This window comes from Perissodus microlepis, chromosome 17 (genome assembly GCF_051167445.1).
Source record: "Perissodus microlepis isolate ML-2025 ecotype Zambia chromosome 17, ASM5116744v1, whole genome shotgun sequence".
Taxonomy (NCBI): domain Eukaryota; kingdom Metazoa; phylum Chordata; class Actinopteri; order Cichliformes; family Cichlidae; genus Perissodus; species Perissodus microlepis.
In genome coordinates this window covers 18558467-18582069 of record NC_140477.1, presented here as the reverse complement: position 1 = coordinate 18582069, position 23603 = coordinate 18558467, and the positions used below count along the sequence as shown (strand labels likewise).

The following is a 23603-nucleotide window of genomic DNA, read 5'->3' as shown; positions in this document are numbered from 1 at the left end:
AAAATAAACCAACCTTAACTCAGCTTTACCACCCTTTTATGAAGTTTTTATGAGGTAAATAAATCGTATACATCACAGTAAAGTTGTGTTGCGCCGATGGAAGGAGGCCAAGTACAGCATGAAGTCAATTGTGCACTGAATTTTCACAGTTTATTAAGACGGAATATAAATAACCTCAATGCAACAAGATTAGCATATCACAAATATATGCAATTTCCACAGCCTCTGGTGTAGCTCACAGCCTCCTGACCACTTCCAACTCCCACTATTTAAAAAAGAGTTGAACATGTATGATCCGTCCTCGATATTGTATTTTTATTGAACTGCTATTTGCATGAACTAGTTTACAGCTCAGAACATTACTGACTTGGCCGTACCATCCTGGCAATACTCGGGCGTCTGAGCAAATATCCATAAATCCTGGTGTTAATTCCAGGTCGTGGAAGAATTTTTGGCCCCTGATTCTGTCAGAGTTTCACCACAATATATAACCTTTTATGAAAAAAACTGGGTCTGCCAATAAGAAGCATCATTCTCACCTCAAGCCTAAGCTTTCCAGAAAAGTGGAGCAAAACTAAAAACTAAAAGTCTGGGGCGAAGCGGTTTAGTCTCCAGAGAGAAAAGGCTCTCATGGGGAAAGAAACTGGATGCCTTCTGGAAAAACATGGCTGAAAATGTTGGACCTGCAAATCTTTCTTTAAAAATAAAGGAAAATCTCAAAAAAACATTTATTTTCAAATATTTCAACCTTTTACTGCACAATTTAGTGCAAAGTTATGAACTCTAACTTTCTTAGGATCTATTTCATGTATGTTAATGGACAGTCAGAATAATGACTGACTGCTCTCTGATTAAAACCAAGCTCAGAGTTTTATTAAATATTTCTCCTCAGGCGTCCCACTCTAACTGTCCAAAGCCTCCTGCAAGTACAGGCTGCGTTTTCGAAGGGCCAGCCTCAACTCCAGAGAGACGGCTCGGTCCAGCAGATCATGCCCAGCACGAGGCAGCCCAGACAGGCATGTCTCAGTGAGCAGCCCTCCCGAAGGAGGCCCTGCCATATCAGGCTCCATATACCTGGCACATCACAGCATCTCCTCCCCATAGGAGGCTGGGGCTGAAGACACAGGCAGGGAGCTTCTGATTAAAAATTCATCTCTCTGTTTATTATGATTTATGCATGTTTCAGTGAGCCAGGAACGAAAAAGAGAGGAAAGGAGAACAGCTTCATTAGTGCATATTGTGTGTATGTGTGTGTGGGTACCATGCCCATGCTTGTTTGTGCACTGTGTGTGTGTGTGTGTGTGCGTGCATATGTGTGGATGTGTGCGTGTGTGGCTAGCTGGCAGGTGGGGGATAGTTAAAATTATGGATTGTACGTGAGCTTCATTAGAATGTTTGGCATACAGGGCAAAATCGTCTGTCTTCACAAAACACCTGCATTTCACTGAAAAACAACAACAATTGAAATCCTAAATTACCCGGCGTGCACAGGCCATCGGCATTAAAATGCAGCAGACACTTTTGCTAACTTCTAACTTAATTACCCATTTCCGCCTCTGTTGTTTACCATTCAGATCGGATCGGCCTCTCATTGCACTTTGTCTCAGCCAAAAGCGATGGCAAGCGCGCGACGGTGACAAATATTGACACATGGCGAGCTCGTCAACAAAAAAGTGGTGACTAAGAGCGTGAAATACCTGGCACTCTCACATATAATGATCTCATGGATTTTTTTTCCCCGCTCAAAATCCAACATATGCTGCATCCACTCATGTTGCTTATGTTTATTAGTCTGAAAGCTGAATGCATAAAGAGCACAACAACCTAAAGCCTAAAAGGAGCACACAGCGGTGAATGGAACGATGCATTCAAATTACAATGCATAAATGTTGACAATGATGACTGATGATTTGTTATTTACATGGCTAATAGCTCACACTTCTGCAGGCATTCAGTTACTAAAGCTGTGCGAGGAAGCATTTATACATTAAAGCGGGGAAAAACAACTCTGCTATGAGCTTACATTTAAATATAGACCGCTACAGTCCCATTCTGAATGAAGGAATTAGAATTTTTTTTTTTTTCTGATAATAATTCATATCGTATCAGTTACAGTATTAGGGTTGCATTAGCAAAATGTATCCTTTCCCTTCTCTTTCACTGTTAACATGCACAGCATCTTATGTACTTTGACTATTAGTCTTTCATAGCATGTCCAGTGTGTCAGGTGACATGATGCCAGTCCATTTTGCACTTTTGCCTCATTCCTCACATGGTTTAGGTTAGTAGACACAAGCGTTTGTGATTTCTGACTGCTGACATCAAACTGTTGACTCTGCAATCCAAGAATTGAGTTTCCTTCTTCTACTCTTGCTGCTGTGTGGTCTCCATGACCTGCCAGTGGTCTAATCAAACGTGCTGAATCAAGAAGTGCTAACCCAAAACACCGCTTTCAAATGGCCAGTGTTACCAGTTGGTAACAGTCCAACAGCCATTATACCAGTAGGTGGTTTCTTCCACTACTTTAATAGCTAATTATCACCTCGGCGTGGCTGTGCCTACTAGTTAATCACAAGTAATAGGCAAAGTATTTCAGTATTGAAAGTCTTGGACAATTTCCATCTTGTGCTTGGACAGGACTACCTGTCATAAGGTCATTTACATGTTGTAAAGATCACATTTATAGGTTACCAAAAGTATTTTCACAAATGAACTCTGGATAATGTCTGAAGAAGCAGGCTGGGACATACAGGGAGTGCAGAATTATTAGGCAAATGAGTATTTTGTCCACACCATCCTCTGCATGCATGTTGTCTTACTCCAAGCTGTATAGGCTCGAAAGCCTACTACCAATTAAGCATATTAGGTGATGTGCATCTCTGTAATGAGAAGGGGTGTGGTCTAATGACATCAACACCGTATATCAGGTGTGCATAATTATTAGGCAACGTCCTTTCCTTTGGCAAAATGGGTCAAAAGAAGGACTTGACAGGCTCAGAAAAGTCAAAAATAGTGAGATATCTTGCAGAGGGATGCAGCAGTCTCAAAATTGCAAAGCTTCTGAAGCGTGATCATCGAACAATCAAGCGTTTCATTCAAAATAGTCAACAGGGTCGCAAGAAGCGTGTGGAAAAACCAAGGCGCAAAATAACTGCCCATGAACTGAGAAAAGTCAAGCGTGCAGCTGCCAAGATGCCACTTGCCACCAGTTTGGCCATATTTCAGAGCTGCAACATCACTGGAGTGCCCAAAAGCACAAGGTGTGCAATACTCAGAGACATGGCCAAGGTAAGAAAGGCTGAAAGACGACCACCACTGAACAAGACACACAAGCTGAAACGTCAAGACTGGGCCAAGAAATATCTCAAGACTGATTTTTCTAAGGTTTTATGGACTGGTGAAATGAGAGTGAGTCTTGATGGGTCAGATGGATGGGCCCGTGGCTGGATTGGTAAAGGGCAGAGAGCTCCAGTCCGACTCAGACGCCAGCAAGGTGGAGGTGGAGTACTGGTTTGGGCTGGTATCATCAAAGATGAGCTTGTGGGGCCTTTTCGGGTTGAGGATGGAGTCAAGCTCAACTCCCAGTCCTACTGCCAGTTTCTGGAAGACACCTTCTTCAAGCAGTGGTACAGGAAGAAGTCTGCATCCTTCAAGAAAAACATGATTTTCATGCAGGACAATGCTCCATCACACGCGTCCAAGTACTCCACAGCGTGGCTGGCAAGAAAGGGTATAAAAGAAGAAAAACTAATGACATGGCCACCTTGTTCACCTGATCTGAACCCCATTGAGAACCTGTGGTCCATCATCAAATGTGAGATTTACAAGGAGGGAAAACAGTACACCTCTCTGAACAGTGTCTGGGAGGCTGTGGTTGCTGCTGCACGCAATGTTGATGGTGAACAGATCAAAACACTGACAGAATCCATGGATGGCAGGCTTTTGAGTGTCCTTGCAAAGAAAGGTGGCTATATTGGTCGCTGATTTGTTTTTGTTTTGTTTTTGAATGTCAGAAATGTATATTTGTGAATGTGGAGATGTTATATTTGTTTCATAGGTAAAAATAAATCATTGAAATGGGTATATATTTGTTTTTTGTTAAGTTGCCTAATAATTATGCACAGTAATAGTCACCTGCACACACAGATATCCCCCTAAAATAGCTAAAACTAAAAACAAACTAAAAACTACTTCCAAAAACATTCAGCTTTGATATTAATGAGTTTTGTGGGTTCATTGAGAACATGGTTGTTGTTCAATAATAAAATTATTCCTCAAAAATACAACTTGCCTAATAATTCTGCACTCCCTGTAGTCTAAGGTTTCCCTTTTTCTGTAGCATAGACCAGTGGAGAACCTGCATCAGATGTACTGATGAAAAACATCCACTCATTCATCCATCCTCTTGTGCTTCTCCATTTCAGGGTACCTGAGTACCCAGACATGGGACAACATGCTAATTCCACGCAGAAAGGCCCTGGGCATATTGTGGACTTGAGCCCAGGACCTTCTTGCTGTGAGGCTAAAGTGCTAACCACTGCACCACCATGCTGCCTTCACCAGAAAACAATAATAATAATAAAATAATAAATAAAAAAGCACAAAACTAAGTTCCTAACATAACCGACCCACCAGCGAGAGCAGTGAGGGGTGAAATTTCAGTGTGTTGGTTGAATATTTTGCAGTGTTTCTTGTTTTTTCAGTCTTGCACTTTGTAGTCGGTCTCAACGGTTGCGCACAGTGACGGCAGTGAAGATTATAACTTGTTTTGATGAGAATGACTGTAACTCATCCAATTTAATAATTTGGAAAGAGGCGTCGTGTTTTCACAACATTTCGGTTACGAGTAATTGATTTGGAAAGCTCTTAATCGGAAAGTATCTCTTTGACAGAAGTCACAAACTCACCATTATCGACATCCGAAAAAACAGAAATGTCACTCAACTCGGCTGCATTTAGTTTGGTTTATTATAACGTCTGGTTCTTCACTGCGTCTGAACAGTTGTTCTGAGGCAACAACAACAGAAAAGTGAGCATGTAACTGGTCTGCTTCAGGAGCGATAAGCTGCGCACACACCCTTTGAATCATTCTGTGAGTTGCCAGGTTGTAGTTGAAATTGCAGTGAATGGAGAGAACGTTGCCAGATCATCTATAAAACAAAAGTGCGTTACAACTTCTCACGATAAAGTGTGAGAGTTTTGCAAATTCAGGGACAAACGGCAGAACAGGAGGGTCTTAAAACATGGGAAAAACGGGAGTGTTGGCAGGTGTTCAATGTCTGATTCAACGTGTTTATCCTCAGATGCATTTCTGTCAGGTAATGTTCAGGCTGTCGTGCATGTGTGAAAGTGGCCTGAGCATAAAAAAACTCTACTGTAGATTTTACATGCACACAGAACTCCAACAGAACGCTGTGATAAGAATGGCTGATGATGCACTCTTTTGGACTACAAGCAGGTACACGAGGGTGCCTACCAGCCATATCTATAGGAGTGATAAATAGGCTGAGAACATTCTAAGCTGGTGGCCAAATGCAAGCGAATCTGCTGAATAAGACATCAAAACCGGTTAAATGTATAAAAAAATCCATCATATTAAAGAAAAAACAAACTTCAGCAGCTCTTTAACCTCTCAGCATCCTGCAGGCTGCTAGAGAAGCACTCAGGAGGGCTCAGTTGCCAACATATAACACAAACCTTAACGATCTAAACTCTTTATGCTATCCCCAAGCAGCGACCTTGTAGAGGTTGAGAGGTTAAAAACAGCATTCATTTGAATTCTAATTCCATCTAGTTGCCTTTTAATTGGCATTTTCTACACACTTCCTTACATTTATTTACCCTAACGAGGATTTCTCTGAAGGCCCGCATCAGTCTCTCTCTGTGCTTGCTGATGGAAGCCTGCTCTCCGCATATGAGTCTGTGTTAAAGGGCTACTGCTGGAGAGCATAGAACATATGGCGGTGTATCAGAAGCTAAGTGTTACAGGGAACCCCCCATCTCACGATATCTCAAATTTAGCCTTAAATTAAAAACACTGCCTTTTTTGTTCTTTTTACAACATCATGACATCATGCCTTATGAAGACAAGCATCTTGTTTTTGTCATTCAAAGCGAACGCACGCTGTGGCGCTGACATCGCAGTAACTTGAGGCCCAGTTGAACCGAGCAGCCTCTGTCTCTTTTAAATCGTGTTTACGATTTAATGACCTATTTGTGTTTGTTGTTTCTGCCGCGCGCCTGCCTCCACTCGCTCTCTCCCATCTTTCTCTCTCTCTCTCTCTCACTTTGTGTCTCTCACTCCCTAACACGCTCTGACAGCAAAAGGTCAATGCCCATTGGCTACATGGGGGGCACTGAGTGATGTAAGGGGGGTTGTCATGGTAACGTGCAGGGCACGGTGCAGCGGTGAGGATTCATTTCAGTGCCAAAAACCCAAGCCCGGGAACCTGAGCGAGGATCAAAAGACTCGAGAGCTCCACTCGCAGGGCAGAAGTGCACGGGGCCGGGTCTGGACCCGGGCAAGACGCGACACCGTTTTAACCGTTTAGCTGTTTACTAGCCCGGCAAATGGGAGGGGCCAGACTTGGCCCGTCATGACAGCGAAGCAGATCTGCATGCGAGAGACAGACAGCGAGGCCCAAAGACAGTCAGTTGTGAGCAGCTCTGGTATGTCTGTGAGCCTGCATTCTGCTGAGCTTGGCTTCACATTAATAAAAGAGGGATTACCAAAGTCTGCAGGCTCCTCTTAGGCCCCTCTCCAGCCGAGAGCTGAGCGAGGTTCGCTCGCTCAACCCCTCTGCCTCCTTCCCGCCATCCTTCGCTCCCTTTTCTTACCCTCCTCGGCATGCTGCTCACGTTCCTCCCATTCAAAAAAAAAAGAAAAAAAAAAGAAAAGGAAAAAAAACACTCTCATGTGCCTTTCCTCCTGTCTGTCTCCATCCCATTTCTCTCCACTCAACAGTACAGGAGGGGGGAAAATGCACCAAAACACAGATAAATTATTTAGATTTTTTTTCCCCAAAGAAAAAGAGGAGGAAAAAAATGCTTGACTCTGCAGTTCGAAAGAAAAGGGAAATAGGAAAGGAGGAGGGGTGAGGAAATAAAAATTGCATTAGATACAAGATTCTGCAATCAGCCCTGCGATATGAAGAATTAATCTTATCTTACGCCGGCACACACGGCCAAGTAGGAGAGAGCCTCCAAAGACTTGGAGATGACAACGGGACAAATTCGCCTTTCCATTACGCTGCCATTCATCCATTGTGACGGCAGACACCTCGCGATAAGCGGATGTATTGTTGCCATTGACAATGTCATTATGGGACAGTAAACAAGCGATGCAGTGGAGGGTCGGGATGAACCGGGTGGGGCAAGAAGGTCACCAAGACAATCTGGAATGAAAGGATGCGAGACCCCACGGGAGAGATAAGACTCCTCTTCGTCGTCTTCTTCTTCTTCTTCATCTATCTCTTTTCTCGCGCGCTGCAAAGCCAAGGACGGGCATATGCTTAGAACAAAGCCCCGGCACTGCCAGCGTAATCAACTCCTCTGTACTCCAGCAGCAGCAACACAATCTCCCCTGGAGGTCATCCACAGGAAAAGGCTTAGAAGGCAAAATGGCTGCAGGATCACGGGCTATTAAGATGGGAAAATAGGGTGACAGTCACCCGACCTCCCACCTCCACATTCCTCTACAAAACATGTTCAAATGTGAACAGAGATGGCAGCACGATTGATGCCACGTCATCGTGGAGCTTATTTTTGGACTCTTTGACAACCGTTTGCAAATTACTCAGTGCTTCTAAAACTGTGGGGTGGGCCCCCTTGGCGGAACACAGAGGTACTGCAGGAGGGCACGAATGGCTGGGAGAAAAACGTGCAGTGAAATAAGCAGAATAAACACGGTTAATTAAGTTAAGGGGAACAAAGGTAGAAGAGTTTACCTCGCGTTTTACAGATTTGGGGGCTGAAAATGAGAAGGCATTCGTGTGCCACAAAGTCGACCGTGCTAACACTTCAAAGAAATTTTCCAACACTAAGGCAAGGCACTTTTTGTGCCACTCTCTGGTCTTTTCTAAAGAAAAAAGGGCAAGCCCAAATGAAATCCCAAGACCGGGATTATTCTCCCTCGCAGATGTGCACACCGACAGCTGTGGATGCCACACAGACACACACAGTAGCCGTTATTACACAATTTTGTAACTTGCTTTGAGTGTGAAGCAATCATGCAGTAATTGGTCTGCATGAAAAAGTCTGCAGAAGCTGAAATTAAAAGCCTTTGATAACACTTGTAGTTATGGTGTCCCTACGTGTGTCTGCTCCCAGAGTTTGTGTTTTGTCCAGTTATTCGTTAATCATAGTCTACTCGTCATACTCTAATCATACTCTTTTAGCCTCTCTTCTCCTCACTGGTTGTGGTAGATAGCTGCCTGTTCCAGTTTCTGTTTCTTCTGGAAGGGACTTTCTTTTTTCCTACCTCCGCCAAGAGCTGTTCATATCAGAGCATCTGATACTTAGCATTCTCACTATTTGTCAGGGCTCTGTGCGCGGCAGGCGGAGGTGAGGATCCAAACGCAGGACTCGTGAAGCCAAATTTCAACAGAAAACCACAATTTTATTGCTGGCAAAGCACAAAACATGAACAAAACAACGAACACTGAGAACCGGAAACACACAGGCATGACCTGACGGTACGATGCAACAGAGGCTTATATACAGAGGGAGGTAATCGGGGAATGAGAAACAGGAGGGAGACACAGCTGGGAGAAATTGGACTAACGAGACAGGGGCGCAGTAGAACTGAACACACTCACATAAGACACAGACCTTCACAATAAAACAGGAAACAAGAACCCACTAAACATAGACGCAGACAGAGAGGCAGACAGAATATAACACATGCAACTCAAACAATACACGAAACAACAAATCCTTAAACACGGATAAACAGAAACAAGAAACTAATAATAATCTATCATCATCATCATCACCACCACAAGCACTACAAGAGAATAAGAAAACAATCCATAATGCAAAAACACACCAAAATAACTGAAACACAGATTCATCATAAAACCCAACAAAGCACCAGAGAAACATAAAGAACAATCCATCATTCAAAAATAAACCAAACCATAACAACTCAAAATACTGGGTCAAACTGACCCAGAACCGTGACACTAATATTATCGTGTCTTCACTTTACTGTGTCTTGGGTTGAGTGTTCTTAAATTGAGCTACAATTACAAGACTGAACTGCACTGCGTGAACTAAATCTATCCTCAGTTGATTTACAGTTAATTATGTTAGTTCTTAGCAAGCAACACTTTTAAATTACTCTTTCTTACATGAGTGGAGTGGGAAACACTGGTGGCACTAACCCCCCAGTCTCCAAATTTGTACCTGTGATATAAAGTTGAAAATCCTACGTGATTTTCTTCTTGAGTTATTGTGTTGACAACAAATTCTTACAACCTACTGGAATATATTGGAACTTGCCTGACATTTTTTAGGAGCTGCACCTATGGTATAAGTGCGAAAATCCTGAGTCGCCTCGTTCTTGAGTTATTGTGTCCACGCTGCCCCGTTGGTTGACAATACCCCCTCTGCCTTTTACGACTGAGGATTAAAAACTAAAGTTCTCCATCTAATATGTTTAGGTATTTTACTTACAGTACAGATTGCTGCTATGAACGGAGCCTTGGATTCACACCTGCACCATGAGAATAAAACAAATCAGCCTTAAACAGAACCTCACATTCTTGACGATGTTTAAAGTATAACACCGGGACGTCTTCACATACGCGCTAAGTCTCCACCCTCAGCATATGAACAGGATTGTTTATGGTTTAAACAGGTTTTCACCGTGTTTCACAAAGATCACACAAAACACTGGAGATGAAAAGACACAGCACTTACATATTCGAGGTGTGTGGCTGCGCAGTGCCTGCATTATTTACACATCTTGCCTGGTGACTGACATGGAATCCAAAAGAATGCAGTCTTGATGCCACTGCCTTTTACTGCAGTTGTTAACAGTTCCCCGTCTCCCACTTTACCCCTCCTGTGGCGCTGTTAGCACCTACAGCAGCACAGTCTGCAGTCCTCTGTCTAAATCGAGCCTTGCTGTAAAGCGACTGTGAGAAATCCTTCTTAAGACTCTAATGCAGTTAATGACTTTCAGTACATATAAGAATGCACCAACTTCTGATCTCACAGGATGATTTAAAGTATCTACTTAATACCAGTCCTTTAGAAATACTCACTTGGAGGCATATATATCAGGTAGGAATGACCTGAAAACTGTACCACAGAACATTGATCGTTTCAGTTAAAAACATTATACAAATTCTTTTGTGATTGCAGATTTTTTCCCAGAAGGCCTAGAGAATCCCACAGTTTCAAAATGACACTAGCTGCATTATATCCATCATCAGAGCCGACGGAGGTTTACATTATCCTCGTATGCACTAACGCCAAGCAGGTTAGCTGAGCATGGAGGTGGCAGGAGTGGTCCTGTTCCATTTGCAGACATTAGCACAGAGAGATTAATTTGTCCCCTTCCATTAGGCGGGAAAGCAGCCCTCATGGGTGTTCAATTATCCCTTAACAAAAAGAGAAATAGACAAACACAGCAGCCTTTTTAAATAATAAGCACCATGCAAGTGCATGCGTTGCATCATATGGATGCATATATGTGTGTAGGGGTATTGTTTGCATCTAGAAGCTGGAAGGAGTGCAAAGGGTCAGGTGTGTTTTCCACAGTGGCTGACGGCTAATTACCGGCAAAGTCTGCAATTTCTACGCCTAATATTCAGCTACTCAGCGCTGAAACAGAGCAAAAGAGACGACATGAGAGGGGAAAAAAAAGAGGGATAAAGAGAGGAAGACAGATAAAGGTTGTTGTTTTGTTTAGACTTGCTGTCTTCCTGCCGCTCTCTCCTCCTTTGTGAAGATTTCGACTTCATTAGAATTATAATGAACATCAGCGAGGCTTCCTGAAATATTTTTGGCTCCTTGAAAATAAATGAATACACAAGCAAATCAATTCAAATCTGCCCATTATGCCTGTTTTCTGGGTCGTATAAAACATGCATAATGGGCCACAGTATAAGTCGCGCAGCGCTGTATGTTGCGGGAGGCCGTGATAATAAGCTAACATTAGAGGATCATTTGTCATCATTTCCCAGAATCATTACATATTCCAGAATCAATTTCATCTGCGCGGTGACACTGACGAGCTCGTGACGGCGTATTGACGGACTAAGACGCACATCGGGACGTTACGGTGGCAGAGCTAACCGTGCGGCAGAGTCATGTGAAATACTGGTATGTTTTTTGTGTTTGTGTGTGTGTGTGTGTGTGTGTGTGTGTGCGTGTGTGTGTGCGTGTGTGTGTGCTTGTGTGTTTCGCTGTCGTGCTCCGCCGGTGTGATGATGTTGCTGTGTAGTGAGACTCGCTAATTGGCTCACCTGTCTCTCAGCCATCTGGAGCCTCTCAAAAAAGAGGAAAAAAAAGTCACACTGAGTTCCCCCAACATCACACACACACACACACACACACACACACACACACACACACACACACACACACACACACTGAAAGGCATGCATATGTGCCTTAGCAGAGAAAAAGACAAATGTGGGAACGTGCAAACAAGCGAATGAAAATGGAAAAGGAAAGTAAAAGCAAATCTAAAGATATTTTTCCCCCAGATCACAATCTTGTAACTGAATCATTACTGCGCTTGAAGAACTAATTTCAGAAAGATCAACACCACCACCACCAACAAAAACAGTTTCTTTATAACGTGCTACAGTAATCATTCAAAACAAAATTAATGTGATAATGATTAATTATGGCAACAGCATTGTTTGCACTGGGTAGAAGTTGCTAATAAAAGAGCGCACTTGCAATCAGGACTCAATTGAAATGAATGTACAATCATAACAGCCGTATATTCTTATTGTTTTAGGAAATCACTGCAATGCAAAGAAGACACGCCCACGAGTTCAGCTTCTCCCCGTCTCAGCGAGGGAGCGTCAGCTGGAAGAAGGAACTCCACTCCAGCATCCCAGAAAACCCCAGGGCACAACGCTCTGACTGCATGTGTGTGTGTGAGTGTGTTCAGACGAATCTGCTTTAATACCTAGTCGTGTTCTGGATTGATTAAAAAGCAGCAATAACACCGAAAAATATATTTTCCGATCAACTATTCAATATGATCCAACTTTTTCAGGGGATAAACTAGTAAATTATAAAATAATGATAATAAAAAGATGAAAATGTAGTTCCCATGAAACGAAACAAATGTACCAAAAATACAATATTAAAACAAAAAAACCACGTGTTAAAAAAGTAAATAAGTAAAGGCATCCGAAAATCATTTAGGAATAGCAAATCAGTAAAAAATGATCGTGTTATATGTCTATGTTCAACACTATACACTATTCAATGCTTGATTAAACAAAAATAACAAAATGGAAGAACAAAAACTTGTAATTATATGTTAAAATATAGAAACAGTTACAATGATACTTAAAATATTTAATAGAAAAAACAAAGTAATGACGTGTGTGTGTGTGTGTGTGAGTTTTATTCTCTCAGTGCTCTGTGTGTTCCAGGTCAATGGTCTAGATCACACATACAGAAGTCAGTCCCTCCTGGACCACTGTATGTTCACCTGCCACCCAGGCTGTCTGTGTGTGTGTGTGTGTGTGTGTGTGTGTGTTTTATCCAGAAATTGAACCCCTGTGTCACTCAAAAAAGAAAAAAACTCTCTTGAGAGAGCAGAGAGACAGATTGTGGGGAAGCGAAGGAAGAAAAGATATCTAAGAGTCCGTCCAGCTCTCTGCACACAGACCCCCCTCTCCTCTCTCTCCTCCTCGTCATTAGCAATTCTTCATAATTCATGTGTTTGGATGAAAAATGGATGAACAGTGAGCGTGACACCGGCATAGCCTCCGACAATTAAAAACCCAATGAGAATTAAAAAACTGCTGCAACAGTTTCACTCTTTTTTTCTCCTTTGGCCACTTGTAACTACCTGATTAGCATCCACTCTTTCGTCACATGATGGCACCTAAGCTAAGCTGAAAGCCACAAAAAGGGGTAGCAGAAGGACCCAGCGCTGATATTTGGTCGCACATTCTGAACACGCCAAGAAGAAAAGAAGTTTTTGAAAGATGATAGAAATAACAGAGGCGAGATAAACCCGGATCCTGTCCTTTCCAACACGCCACGCTGCTACTTGACAAGAGAGAGAGGCCTGCGTTTGTTGTGTTATTAAAAATCGGAGTCATTGCCCTTATTGACGAAATGCAAAAGTTCTGGCACAAAAAGTAGGGTTAAAAAATGAAATGACCGGGAGTGCTTTTAGGAATCTGCCACGCTGCAGCTCCTGCTGGACGTTTTCTCACTGGGGGACAAATTAAAGCTCAGGAAGGAGCCTTTAACACCGATAACTGTCACTGCAGAGGAGAGCGGATACTCCAGCCCGTGTCTTCTGACTGCCAGTTCCTGTCTCATAAATATTCAGATGTGGGAATACTTGGGGAGGCGGGGCCAGTAGCGGCGCATCAGGCAGTCTCCGTAGCGAGTGGTGGGGGGAGACCGCTGTTGTCATGTGGCAACCGGGGAGGTAATAACGGACGCAGCGTACCGGGACGCCACATTGTGTGAATCCCTGTAATTACAGTCTCTGCTGTCTGTGTGGGTCTGGCTCTGTAAACAGGAAGTGTGAGTGCATTTGTGCGTGTCACGCGCACCTGCAGCCCTCATGCCAAAGAGGAACTTGAGGCCTTCGGAGAGCTGTTGTATCTGTTCCACTCGTGAGCTTATGCTATTCATACACTAATCAGCACTTGTTTACCACAATTGGTGCGTTTTTTTGACGTGTGTGAGCTCGCTGCTGCCACGCACGTGTGTGTGTATGGGTGTGTATGTTTGTGTGTGTGTGTCCGCAGCGTTCCTCGCCATCTCAGGAGGTCATGTCAGAGCCAATAGTGGGTTTGCGGCTCATAATGACCGATGCTGAAAGGCATCCGTGGAGCCATGCCTGCTAATTATCAGCTGTGTGCCTTAAAAAAACATTATCAGGACAAAGACCTGCAATTATACACACTCATGCACACAATCCCTCCACACCCTTTATCACCCCTGTTTCCGGCATCAGCTCTTCCTCCTCCCGAACTGTCTTGTCTTGATTGCAGTTCTCCTCTTTCTTTTTTTAAAACTCTTCTCCACACCTCTCTCTCATTTACTCCCTACGACTCCCATGATCCTCTTTTTCTCTGTCCCTGCTTCATCCTTCCAGCCTGTTTTCATTTCCTGTAGTCCCTTTATCTATCCCTATCCTCCCAATTCCAATCCTATCCTCTCTTTCAGCTCCCTTGTTGCCACTTTTCCTATCTGTTTCTCCCCAACCCCTCTCACTCCTCCTCCGCCTCCTCTCCGTCTTCCATCCTTGCCCCAGCTCCTCTTCTTCTTCCTCCTGGCCCAAAACAGGCACTTAAATAACGAGCCGGGTGTCAGTCAAACCGCCAGAGAGCTTCATTAGAGGAGGAGAGCACACAGGATCAAATTATACGCCCAGTTCTCTTTTGTGTGATTGTGCGTGTGTGTGTTTGTGTGTGTTTGCAGGGGATTGTGGGGGGTCGGCGGCAGTGATGGTGGTGGTGGTGGTAAAGGCACAGAGGAAGTAAACACACGTTCCGGAATGACGCAGCTGTGTGGCGGATTAGTGCCTAAGACAACACACACTGGTGCGTGTGTGTGTGTGAGAGCACATGCGACACGCGACAGTCACAGCCTCGCTTATTTTCTCCAATCAGAGAGAAAAACAAAAGCAAACTATTTTGCCTAATTATTCACAGCCGCAGCCGCCGTCGCTCGCTCTTCCTCCCGTGTTTTGCCTCTTTTCCGCTGGTGTCGCGTTCCGAGCCGGATCTTGTTTTTTTGATCTCAGCTGATTCACCTGCCGTGTTTGCCTGTCAGGAGCAGCTTTAGACTGATACTATTTAGAGACTGTAGTATTGAAAAATCAGCAGATGTAGACCTCATCATCGTGTAACAACATGCTATCCATTTTCTTGTCGCACTTCCAAAAGTACAAAACATTTATTTAGAGGTTAGCCTGGTTTACAAAAAACATTTATATATTTATATATATATATAAAATAAGAGTAATATTAAAATTATAGAGCCACTGGGTTACTTAAAGGACCACATCAGTGGTCTGACACGATTCAGTCCATTAAAATCGCATATTCTTTATATTACTGCTGAGTATTTTCCAAATATACTGCGAGTTTTTAAATGGATTTCTGACTTTCCAGGGAGCCATTAGATTCAGTTCATTTCACTATGGAGTAAAAAAAATCAGCTCACAGAGACTTAAAACTCACTAAGGATAGGTAATCCATCACAGCGAACATTTCATCACCTTCTATCTTTGTTGTTTTCTGCTTTATTATAAAGAGAAATAACTGCCTTTTTTTTAAAAGAAAAAGAGAGAGATCACATTTTCATCTCTACACAACATTTATCCTTCTTTATTGTTTGCCTGCTACAATGTATTTTTGCCTTTTCGGTTCATGAATGCATTGGATTGTGATTCTGGAGTACCCTTCAACGCAGCGGTGACCGCACTTACAGCAGCACCTGCTGACGCATTATGGATCCTATAAATGTTTATGCGATGTGCTATTATTAGGGTCTTTGTTGGACAACCAGTCATTAACACCTGTAGTTCATAAATGTAATATTTACTGCAACAGTAAGCATTATCTCTGATTATAACTCAGGTCATAAAGCATTACAGGTGCATTAGAAATCTTTATGAGCTTAAAATTATTCAAACGGATAAAAACTTGCACCGGCTCGTCCACCCCCACCCTCCGACCTCCCTCCATCTTATAAGAAATGGGAGGGCGCTGATGGTTTTCGGGGCAAGATATTCATTCTTTTCCTGTTAACTAGGCCTCAGATGAGAAATAGGTAATGCTATTTTAAGATTGGCCCTTATTTAAACCTTCTTCTGCCCTCCCTCTCCCCTCTCTTGATCTGTCGTTCTGTCGCCGAAGGGTTTAGTTTAATGACCCTCTTTGGCCATAGATCTGAGGCACGTCACATCTCTGCCTTTTAATTTCCCCTTTCTCTCTTTTCCTTTACTTCTCTGTCTCTCTCTCAACCCACGACCTCATCTCATCTACCTTCTGTCCTTCTGCGGTCCCCCCCTTCCCCCCTTTTCACAACACCACTCCAGTGTTGATGTAGCCAGTGCTTGGCCTTAAGCCTGGAGATGGCATGCTTCATTGCAGATGAGGCCAAAGGAAGGCGAAGGAGTGAGGGGAAAAGGGAAAAGGAGAGGAGATGATGAAAAGATGTATTACAGTACCTTTGTATCGGTCCAGAGAGGTCACTGGCGTCCTGCCTGCAAGACAAAGACAAAAGATTGTTGAACAGCTGTAAAGAGAATAAAAATTATTTACCTAATAATTTGTAAAAAGACAAATCGAATATAATTTGTGTCCAAACAGAGATGCTGACAAACGTAAGCGTCTATTCCCTCAAACTAAAAGCTTTTTTTCTCTCATTTTAAGTTGCCAGCATGATAAGAAATTTCTACCAAGATATTTAACAGCAGGCACTGAGCGTTTAATTCAGGGCACCCTTCAGTCAGTATTTTTCTGCTCGCAGGACTCCAGGGCTGCCCAGAATTTCTAGGCACAGCTGGCAGATTTCCGGAGTTCATATCTCTGCTATTTGCCGATGAGGTCCTGGTGGCTTCATCAAGCGGTGACCTCCAACTATCACAGAGGCCCACTGCAGTCAAGCATAAAGCGGATGGTAGGAGAATTAGCACCTTAAATTCTGAGGCTACGGTTCTTAACCGGAGGGGAAAAAGAACTGATTGCCCTCAAATTCGGAGAGTGGAGCAGGAGTTGCAAAGCTTGAAGGTGAGGCTTTTGATTTTCTAACTGAGCTAAATTCCCTTCATCACCTATGGCCACGAACTGTGTGCTGTCGCCAAAAGAATACGATTCCAGGTACAAGTGGGAAAAAAATGAACTTTGTTCTGGGCTTTCTGGGCATGGTTCGTTAGCAAACGTTCGCAAGAGGACAAGGAGACTGGCGGGTGGGCGAAGAAACAAGGAAGTTTAATAAAGACTTAGAGTTCAACAAAGGGTGCTACACAGTGTAACAGGTGAACCCGACAGGTGAGTTAACTTACACTGACGAAGGCAAAAAACGGAACAAGAACGGGGAAATGAAACACTCAAAAGCACGCTCAAATAAAAGAAGAAACAAATCAGACAAAAACAGTCAGGTAAAGAGCGGGGGACTACAGAAGGCAGGGAAACTGAAAACTACGACTGTGGAGGTTTGGAGTTATGACTGGGATGCCTGATGAAACACCTGAGCAGACCCAGGACACGCTACAAAAAATTTCCCTCCAGTGATTGCTTGAGAGAGGGAAATACAAGCAGTTTTGACTTAACTGCCGAGAACTAGAAGCAGATAAACAGTAGAAAAATGTATACATTGATGCAGGATAGAATCTTAATAGAGCTACATATAAACATCATATCAGTGCACATCTCCAGTATGCTTTACAGCTCCAACCTGTTTCCAGTCATGAAACAATTTCCCACTATAGAGTAACCCCCTCCCTATAACTTCAAAATAAAATTATCCAACAAACATTAAGATTTACTGTGAGAGACGTTTCTGTGTGCTCAAACAGTAACTGTATCTCTTGCAGCACACAGCGGCATCCAGCAAAGGTTATCATCTCACTCGGGTTTTCCGTAAATGTTCCCAGGCTGCGGTTGCATCATTTGTAGGTGATTTCCTGTTAAGTTCTACCTGTTTTCAAAGCAAATACATGCGACTGCAGCTTTAAGCTACTTTTTAACCCTGGAGCTAAAACAGTCCGTCACCAATGAAGGCAGCGTTTCTGGAAACCACTTAAGATACTGGCAAACAAAATCCGCAAAGAAGCACACCCCCACTGAGCCATCTAAATAGTAAATTGGTCTAGTCTGTCCTTGGGAACAGCAGAGAAACTTGCTCGTTCCACTGGGTTTTCTCCATAATTCCCTGCTGCTTCCTCTTTTTCTCTCCTTCCCTTTTTGTTTTATCCCTTCCTCCAATTCTCTGTTCCTCTTCCACTGCATGTAAATAAATTGGTCCCCAGGCCCCACCACTAGACACTATATGCATGTGTGTGTGTGTGAGCGAGCCAGCATTACACTCAGTGCAATACAGACACGCACAAGCAGACACAAGCAACCCTCCAGAGCTCAGACGCACCGAATTAGTCCGGGTTTTATGTCACAGAGGTAAATAAAATAATAATGAATTAACACAATGCGATCATTAATAAACTTTGTGTGTGTGTGTGTGTGTGTGTGTGTGTGGAGGTGGGAGGTGAGAGCAAGTGTGTTATGATGAAATGCTGGGGAAAAAAAACTCCTCCTCAACACAGTGGCCAATCACCGCTATCACTACTCTTTGCATTTCAAAGACGCACTCTTGTCCGTTTCATCTCCACAGAACCACAAAACGCTCATCTGTTATCCTGCTACACACACACACACACACACACACACACACACATGATAGCCACCTCCGCTTCAGTCCATTTTCTCAGTGCCATGAATTATGAAAAAGGGTAAATGGAACATCAGATACACACAGCCTGCACTTACAAGTACACACACCACATACACACAGATGCAAATAAGACACAACTAAACTACTACGCACAAAACTCGACCAGGGCTCTCATATTTTGAAATCTACATACATATATAACCTCCAAACGTTTACACTCCATGGTTCTTATTACTTATTAACTCGCATATTACAGCTCGATGTTAAAACATGCTTCGCAACTTAGACATTACAGAAAAAGTCAGCCAGTTATAAAGACTCTAATTAAACTTAATAACAGTAAGTTCAATTAAAGTATGATGACACTAAAAGCACAGTCAAGCAACTAAGAGTTCCTCTCACTTAGTCCATATCCAGCTGGGAAGCAAAAGCCAAAACAGGATAAAGCAGACGGGTCTTGCATGCTTTAATTATAAGACTCGTGCTTAAACTTCATTGACACTCAGTATGTGTCTAGAAAAGTTTAAGAAACCTTTATCAGGGTTTCTGCATCAATAAGAGGTGGTCTAGCCTTTATTTGAGTCTCAGTTTTATAAGAACACAATCTAGATGGAATTAATAACACATAATAGTGGTACTTCTTACATCTATATCGAATTCATTGAGCAATTAATCACAGAGCTAGCTGGAAAAAGTACGTGAACTCTAATCTAGTAACTCCTCCATCCTCCTCCATCTGATGTTGTCTTTAGTTGCCTCTGAGACTTGAACAATGATGAAAGACGACTTTTGGATCATTCCTCCTGCAAAATTTTTTTGTCCATCATTACATCCAGGATGTGTGGACTGAACAGCCCACTGCAGGTCGTGTTAACATCAGGATTCAGATTCCTATATTCCAGAACCTGAATTTTCTTCTTCCTTAACCACTGTGATGTTTGTGTACTTATGTTTTTGGGTCTTCTAGGATTTCACTGTACAATAGAGCTGACTCACATAGAATTTTTATACCAACAGTGATATTTGGTGATTTTAAAATCCAATATTCCAATATACCGTTACTAGAGTTCTGTCACTTGTTGTTAGTTTTATATATATTCCCTCTGAAAGGGAAATGCACCCTCTTTTGAGACATTTCCTTGAAACAAATATCGTACACTGATTATGATTAAGTCCTTGCCAGTTTCATCAGGATGGAATTAAAACACAAACAATCCACAGGTGTTAGAACTGGTGGATATAGAAGCTTTATATTTCTGACTTCAGTGTTTAGTGTTTCAAGGTGTTTCTGAAAGTTCTTTTCTAGTGTACTGTATATTTTGCCGAGCACCCATTAGCCTTGTTTTTGCAATGATGCTCCAGGGTCGACTGCTAACTAAGTGTGGTCTCTGCTGAGACTATGGAGATAAAAACTTTGAGGACAGTCTGTCAAACAGGAACAGCGTGACTTCAAGCTATCTACTGGCAACGTGAAGAAGTCGGGGACAGGAAACAACATTAAGTATCCCTTGGCTGAATTATTCACATTTGTTAATGTTGAAATTTCAGATTACTACTTGAAAACTTTTCAGAATTCTTACTACAAGAGTGTTATTTCAGCATAAGTGGTCATTTTAGGCCTGGATAGTATTTTAACCTTTCATCGTTTTCCAGCACACTGACTGACTCACACCAGAATTTTATTAGCTGCCCCATTACAGAGCTATTGATAGAATAGCTCTCTAAAATCTCTCTGCAGAAAACAAACATAACAAGAAGCTTTAGGCTTGATTTTTTTGGAAATGCTTGTGCCCTTTGCTGGTCTACATAAGTCAACCTGACAAAATTTGGGTCAGAATTGATCACTGGGATGGAAACAGATGGGAAAACAGTGTCCAGGTGGAAAAAAGCCAGACTCATGCTTAATGACAGACAGCTTTTTGGCAATGTATGTGAACCCACGCACAAACTCCTGCAGACCTCACGCAGCTGAGGGCCTGGCAGAGACATAAAACAAAGCTGAAAACCTGAGGGGCTTCCTGGGCATCAGCGGACAAGGCGACGCAAAGACAGAGCAGGTGGCAAGACCTGGCACGTGCCATGGGATACTGGGAGACACTGTGATTACCAGAAGATGTGATGCACACATAGCACACACCGCTACACACTGCTTCTGCATTAGTGCTGTGTGAAGAGAGACAGTATGAGCCATTTAACAAACCTATTGAACAGCATCAAACATTCAGTATTTCTCAAACAGCCACACAGTAAAATACAGCCTGATTCAGAAGTACTTGCAAACTCATTCTAAGTCCAAGTCAGCATCTTGAAATGCATTCAGTTGAAAGCCCCCAAAATACTTAAGCCGCAGTCATACAAATCACAGAATGACCATTGTGAGGGCACCCATTGTGCTCCAATGTGAACTTTTTGGCAGTTCCCTCAACATGTCTGGCATGTTGAGGGTGGGTCTGACTCTGGTAGTAACCAGAGCTTCTAATGATTGGTAGCGATTATGATTATGATTGGTAGCGACTTGCCAATCATAAATGCCTCTTTTCCACTAGTACCTACTTGACTCGACTCTACTCAGTTTGGGTCGTTTTCACCTTAATGTGGGTGGGGTCATTATAGCAACATTGCCAAAAGTCCCGTAACGTCATTTGTATGCGAAAGAAACACAACACAATAACGGCTGATATACATGCTGCTCAGTCTACACCTTTTCGTCAGACTCGGGGACTGCCAGACTCATTTTCGTCATTGAGTCATCCTCCTTTCAAAAATGGCAGTTTCGATTTTTGTTAAGAAGTGACTCTCATGACTCATCGAGTGATGCCACTGACTGGCCAATTGCTGGCAGTGCAGTCTGTTGACACTAACTCAGCTTGCTTTGAACTCCGGCAGAGCAGGTGCTAAAAAAAGTACCCAGTACCAGGTACAACCTGGTACCGGTGGAAAGAGTGGAAAGAGGTAAAAGTAGCCCATAACTAAAGCACACCCGGTTCTAAATGTAATCCTAATGTTCAAAGCCAAGACATATTGTGTTAAATGAAACTCTAAAGCACACACAGAGGCCTTAAACTCACCAGGAAAGTTAATTTTCTCATAGACTTCTACACAATCTGACTTCTACTGCCAACCAAAGGAGTCTCACCCTACTGGCTGCTGGAAAGAATGCAGCTATGTGGCATTTGTGCATTGACTTTACTTCTTAGGCCCCACAGTCACATCTATATTTTATGGAGATTCAATAAAAATAAATCCAGCCATTTAAAAAGCTAAAACAAGAGAATAGTTGGCATTTCAGCTTGATAGATTTAAAAAAAAATCTTTAATCTATTATCAGATTTGTTGTCAGTTACCTTTGTGCCGACTGTCTCATTAGCAGTTGTAAGACTACAGTAAATCAATTTGATATTTGCTTGTTCTAAAAGCCCCAGGAGGATCTCTAGCTGTCTCTTGTTTTTCTCCCCTGCTTCATCCTCCTCTCAGCAGCCCATCTGTGTCATCCTAACACTTTCCGTTTTAACGCTTCTCTCCTTCTCACCTGCCATCGTGCATTTCACATATACCCGCTTCACAAGCTGTACCCACAATCCCCAGCCAATCAACACACCCCTAACACACATCTTTAAACACTGATAAATGCATTCCCACACTTGACTTTCACACTTTCCTAAGGCTTCGCACTTTATTCATCATCTTAATCTTATCTCCATCGCCGGTGTGTGTGTGTAAGTGTTGAAGTGTGTGTTGCGTTTGTTTCTAAGTCAGCCATTGTCACTCTGAAAAACAGTGCCAGGTCTTAAGATGATGTCAGATACAGGCTGCTGGCCTGTCTCCAGATGGATCTTAACTCTCCCACTGGAGGATGAGCCGGGTAGATGGCCGTGCCAAAGTGCCAAAGGGGGAAGGGGACTGGATGGCATCAAGACCTCAGCAATACCAATGAAATGCTGTTTCATTAATCATAGTCTGACTGACGCTGCATTCAGGTGTGTCCAGAATAGCACAAATAAAGGGTTAATAAAAACACTGATCCTGATTCTAGTGTCTTATTGTGTGTGGAACTGTTTAAAACAATACATTTTGAGTTGATCAAGAAATATTCCCCTCAAAACTGTAAAGCTGAATGGTTTCTTCCTTTTAACGACACTTGAATTAAAAGGCTTCAAAGAAAGAAGTACTGCGTCCAAAGAAACTACTCCTCCTTCTTAATCCAGTCCTCTGTTGTCCATCTGTACCCCCAGTATGTTCCAAGAAAATCATATTTCTGGCTAAACGTACCGCTTCTGATTCATGCTATCACACTCCTAAAAATCCCTGAAATGCTGGAAGAAGCATAGCATTCAACTATATTTTGGCAAAACTAATCTGTTTGAAGATTTTGAGCATGTGGACGGACAATGTAGATGCTGGCTGAACAGCAGGAGTGGTTTGAGAAGGTCTGTGAATATTTCATTACAATATTTTACCATAAAAAAAACCCAATCCATAGTCAAAACTGGAACTGACCGATGACACCATTCCAGCAATGAATGGAAATGATAAATCTTTTAGAATCGCCAAAATAAAAGGATGGGACATTTGATAGTTCCAAAAGCATACTTTTTATACTATGGTCTGGGTAAACTAATTTAAAGATTTGAATGAAAATACAAAGTTAATGTCGAAAGATATTCCAGGAAATGTCTGATCATCCTGACAGATTTGGGGCACTACATCACCATAACACAGATTTATGTACTGAAAAACAAGGTTATGCCCTGAACCCCTGACAATAAAACTAGTTATGTGTGGTTACTGTAACATAAAAAGAATGCTTTTGTTTCTCACATTTGACAGAAAAATCTTTACCACGTGCATTTCCTTTAAAGCTTTAAAGGATATTGAGATAAACTGTATTTATCTTCTTTAATATACATCTAAAGAGATGAATAGCTCATGGATTCAACACAAACAGTCTCACACATATAATGTGCTGTTTGTTAAAGAAATTA

General features: G+C 42.5%; 1 protein-coding gene across 21 annotated transcripts in view; it reads right to left on the bottom strand.

The window, feature by feature from the left end:
- celf2 (cugbp, Elav-like family member 2) overlaps positions 1 to 23603 on the bottom strand; it is a 241166-nt gene that overhangs the window by 177756 nt on the left and 39807 nt on the right. For all 21 annotated transcript variants that reach the window (XM_084910813.1, XM_084910814.1, XM_084910819.1 and 18 more), the window contains exon 2: positions 16400 to 16435. In XM_084910813.1, coding sequence (XP_084766939.1) covers positions 16400 to 16435 — 36 coding nt within the window. The remainder of the gene's footprint in view (positions 1 to 16399; positions 16436 to 23603) is intronic.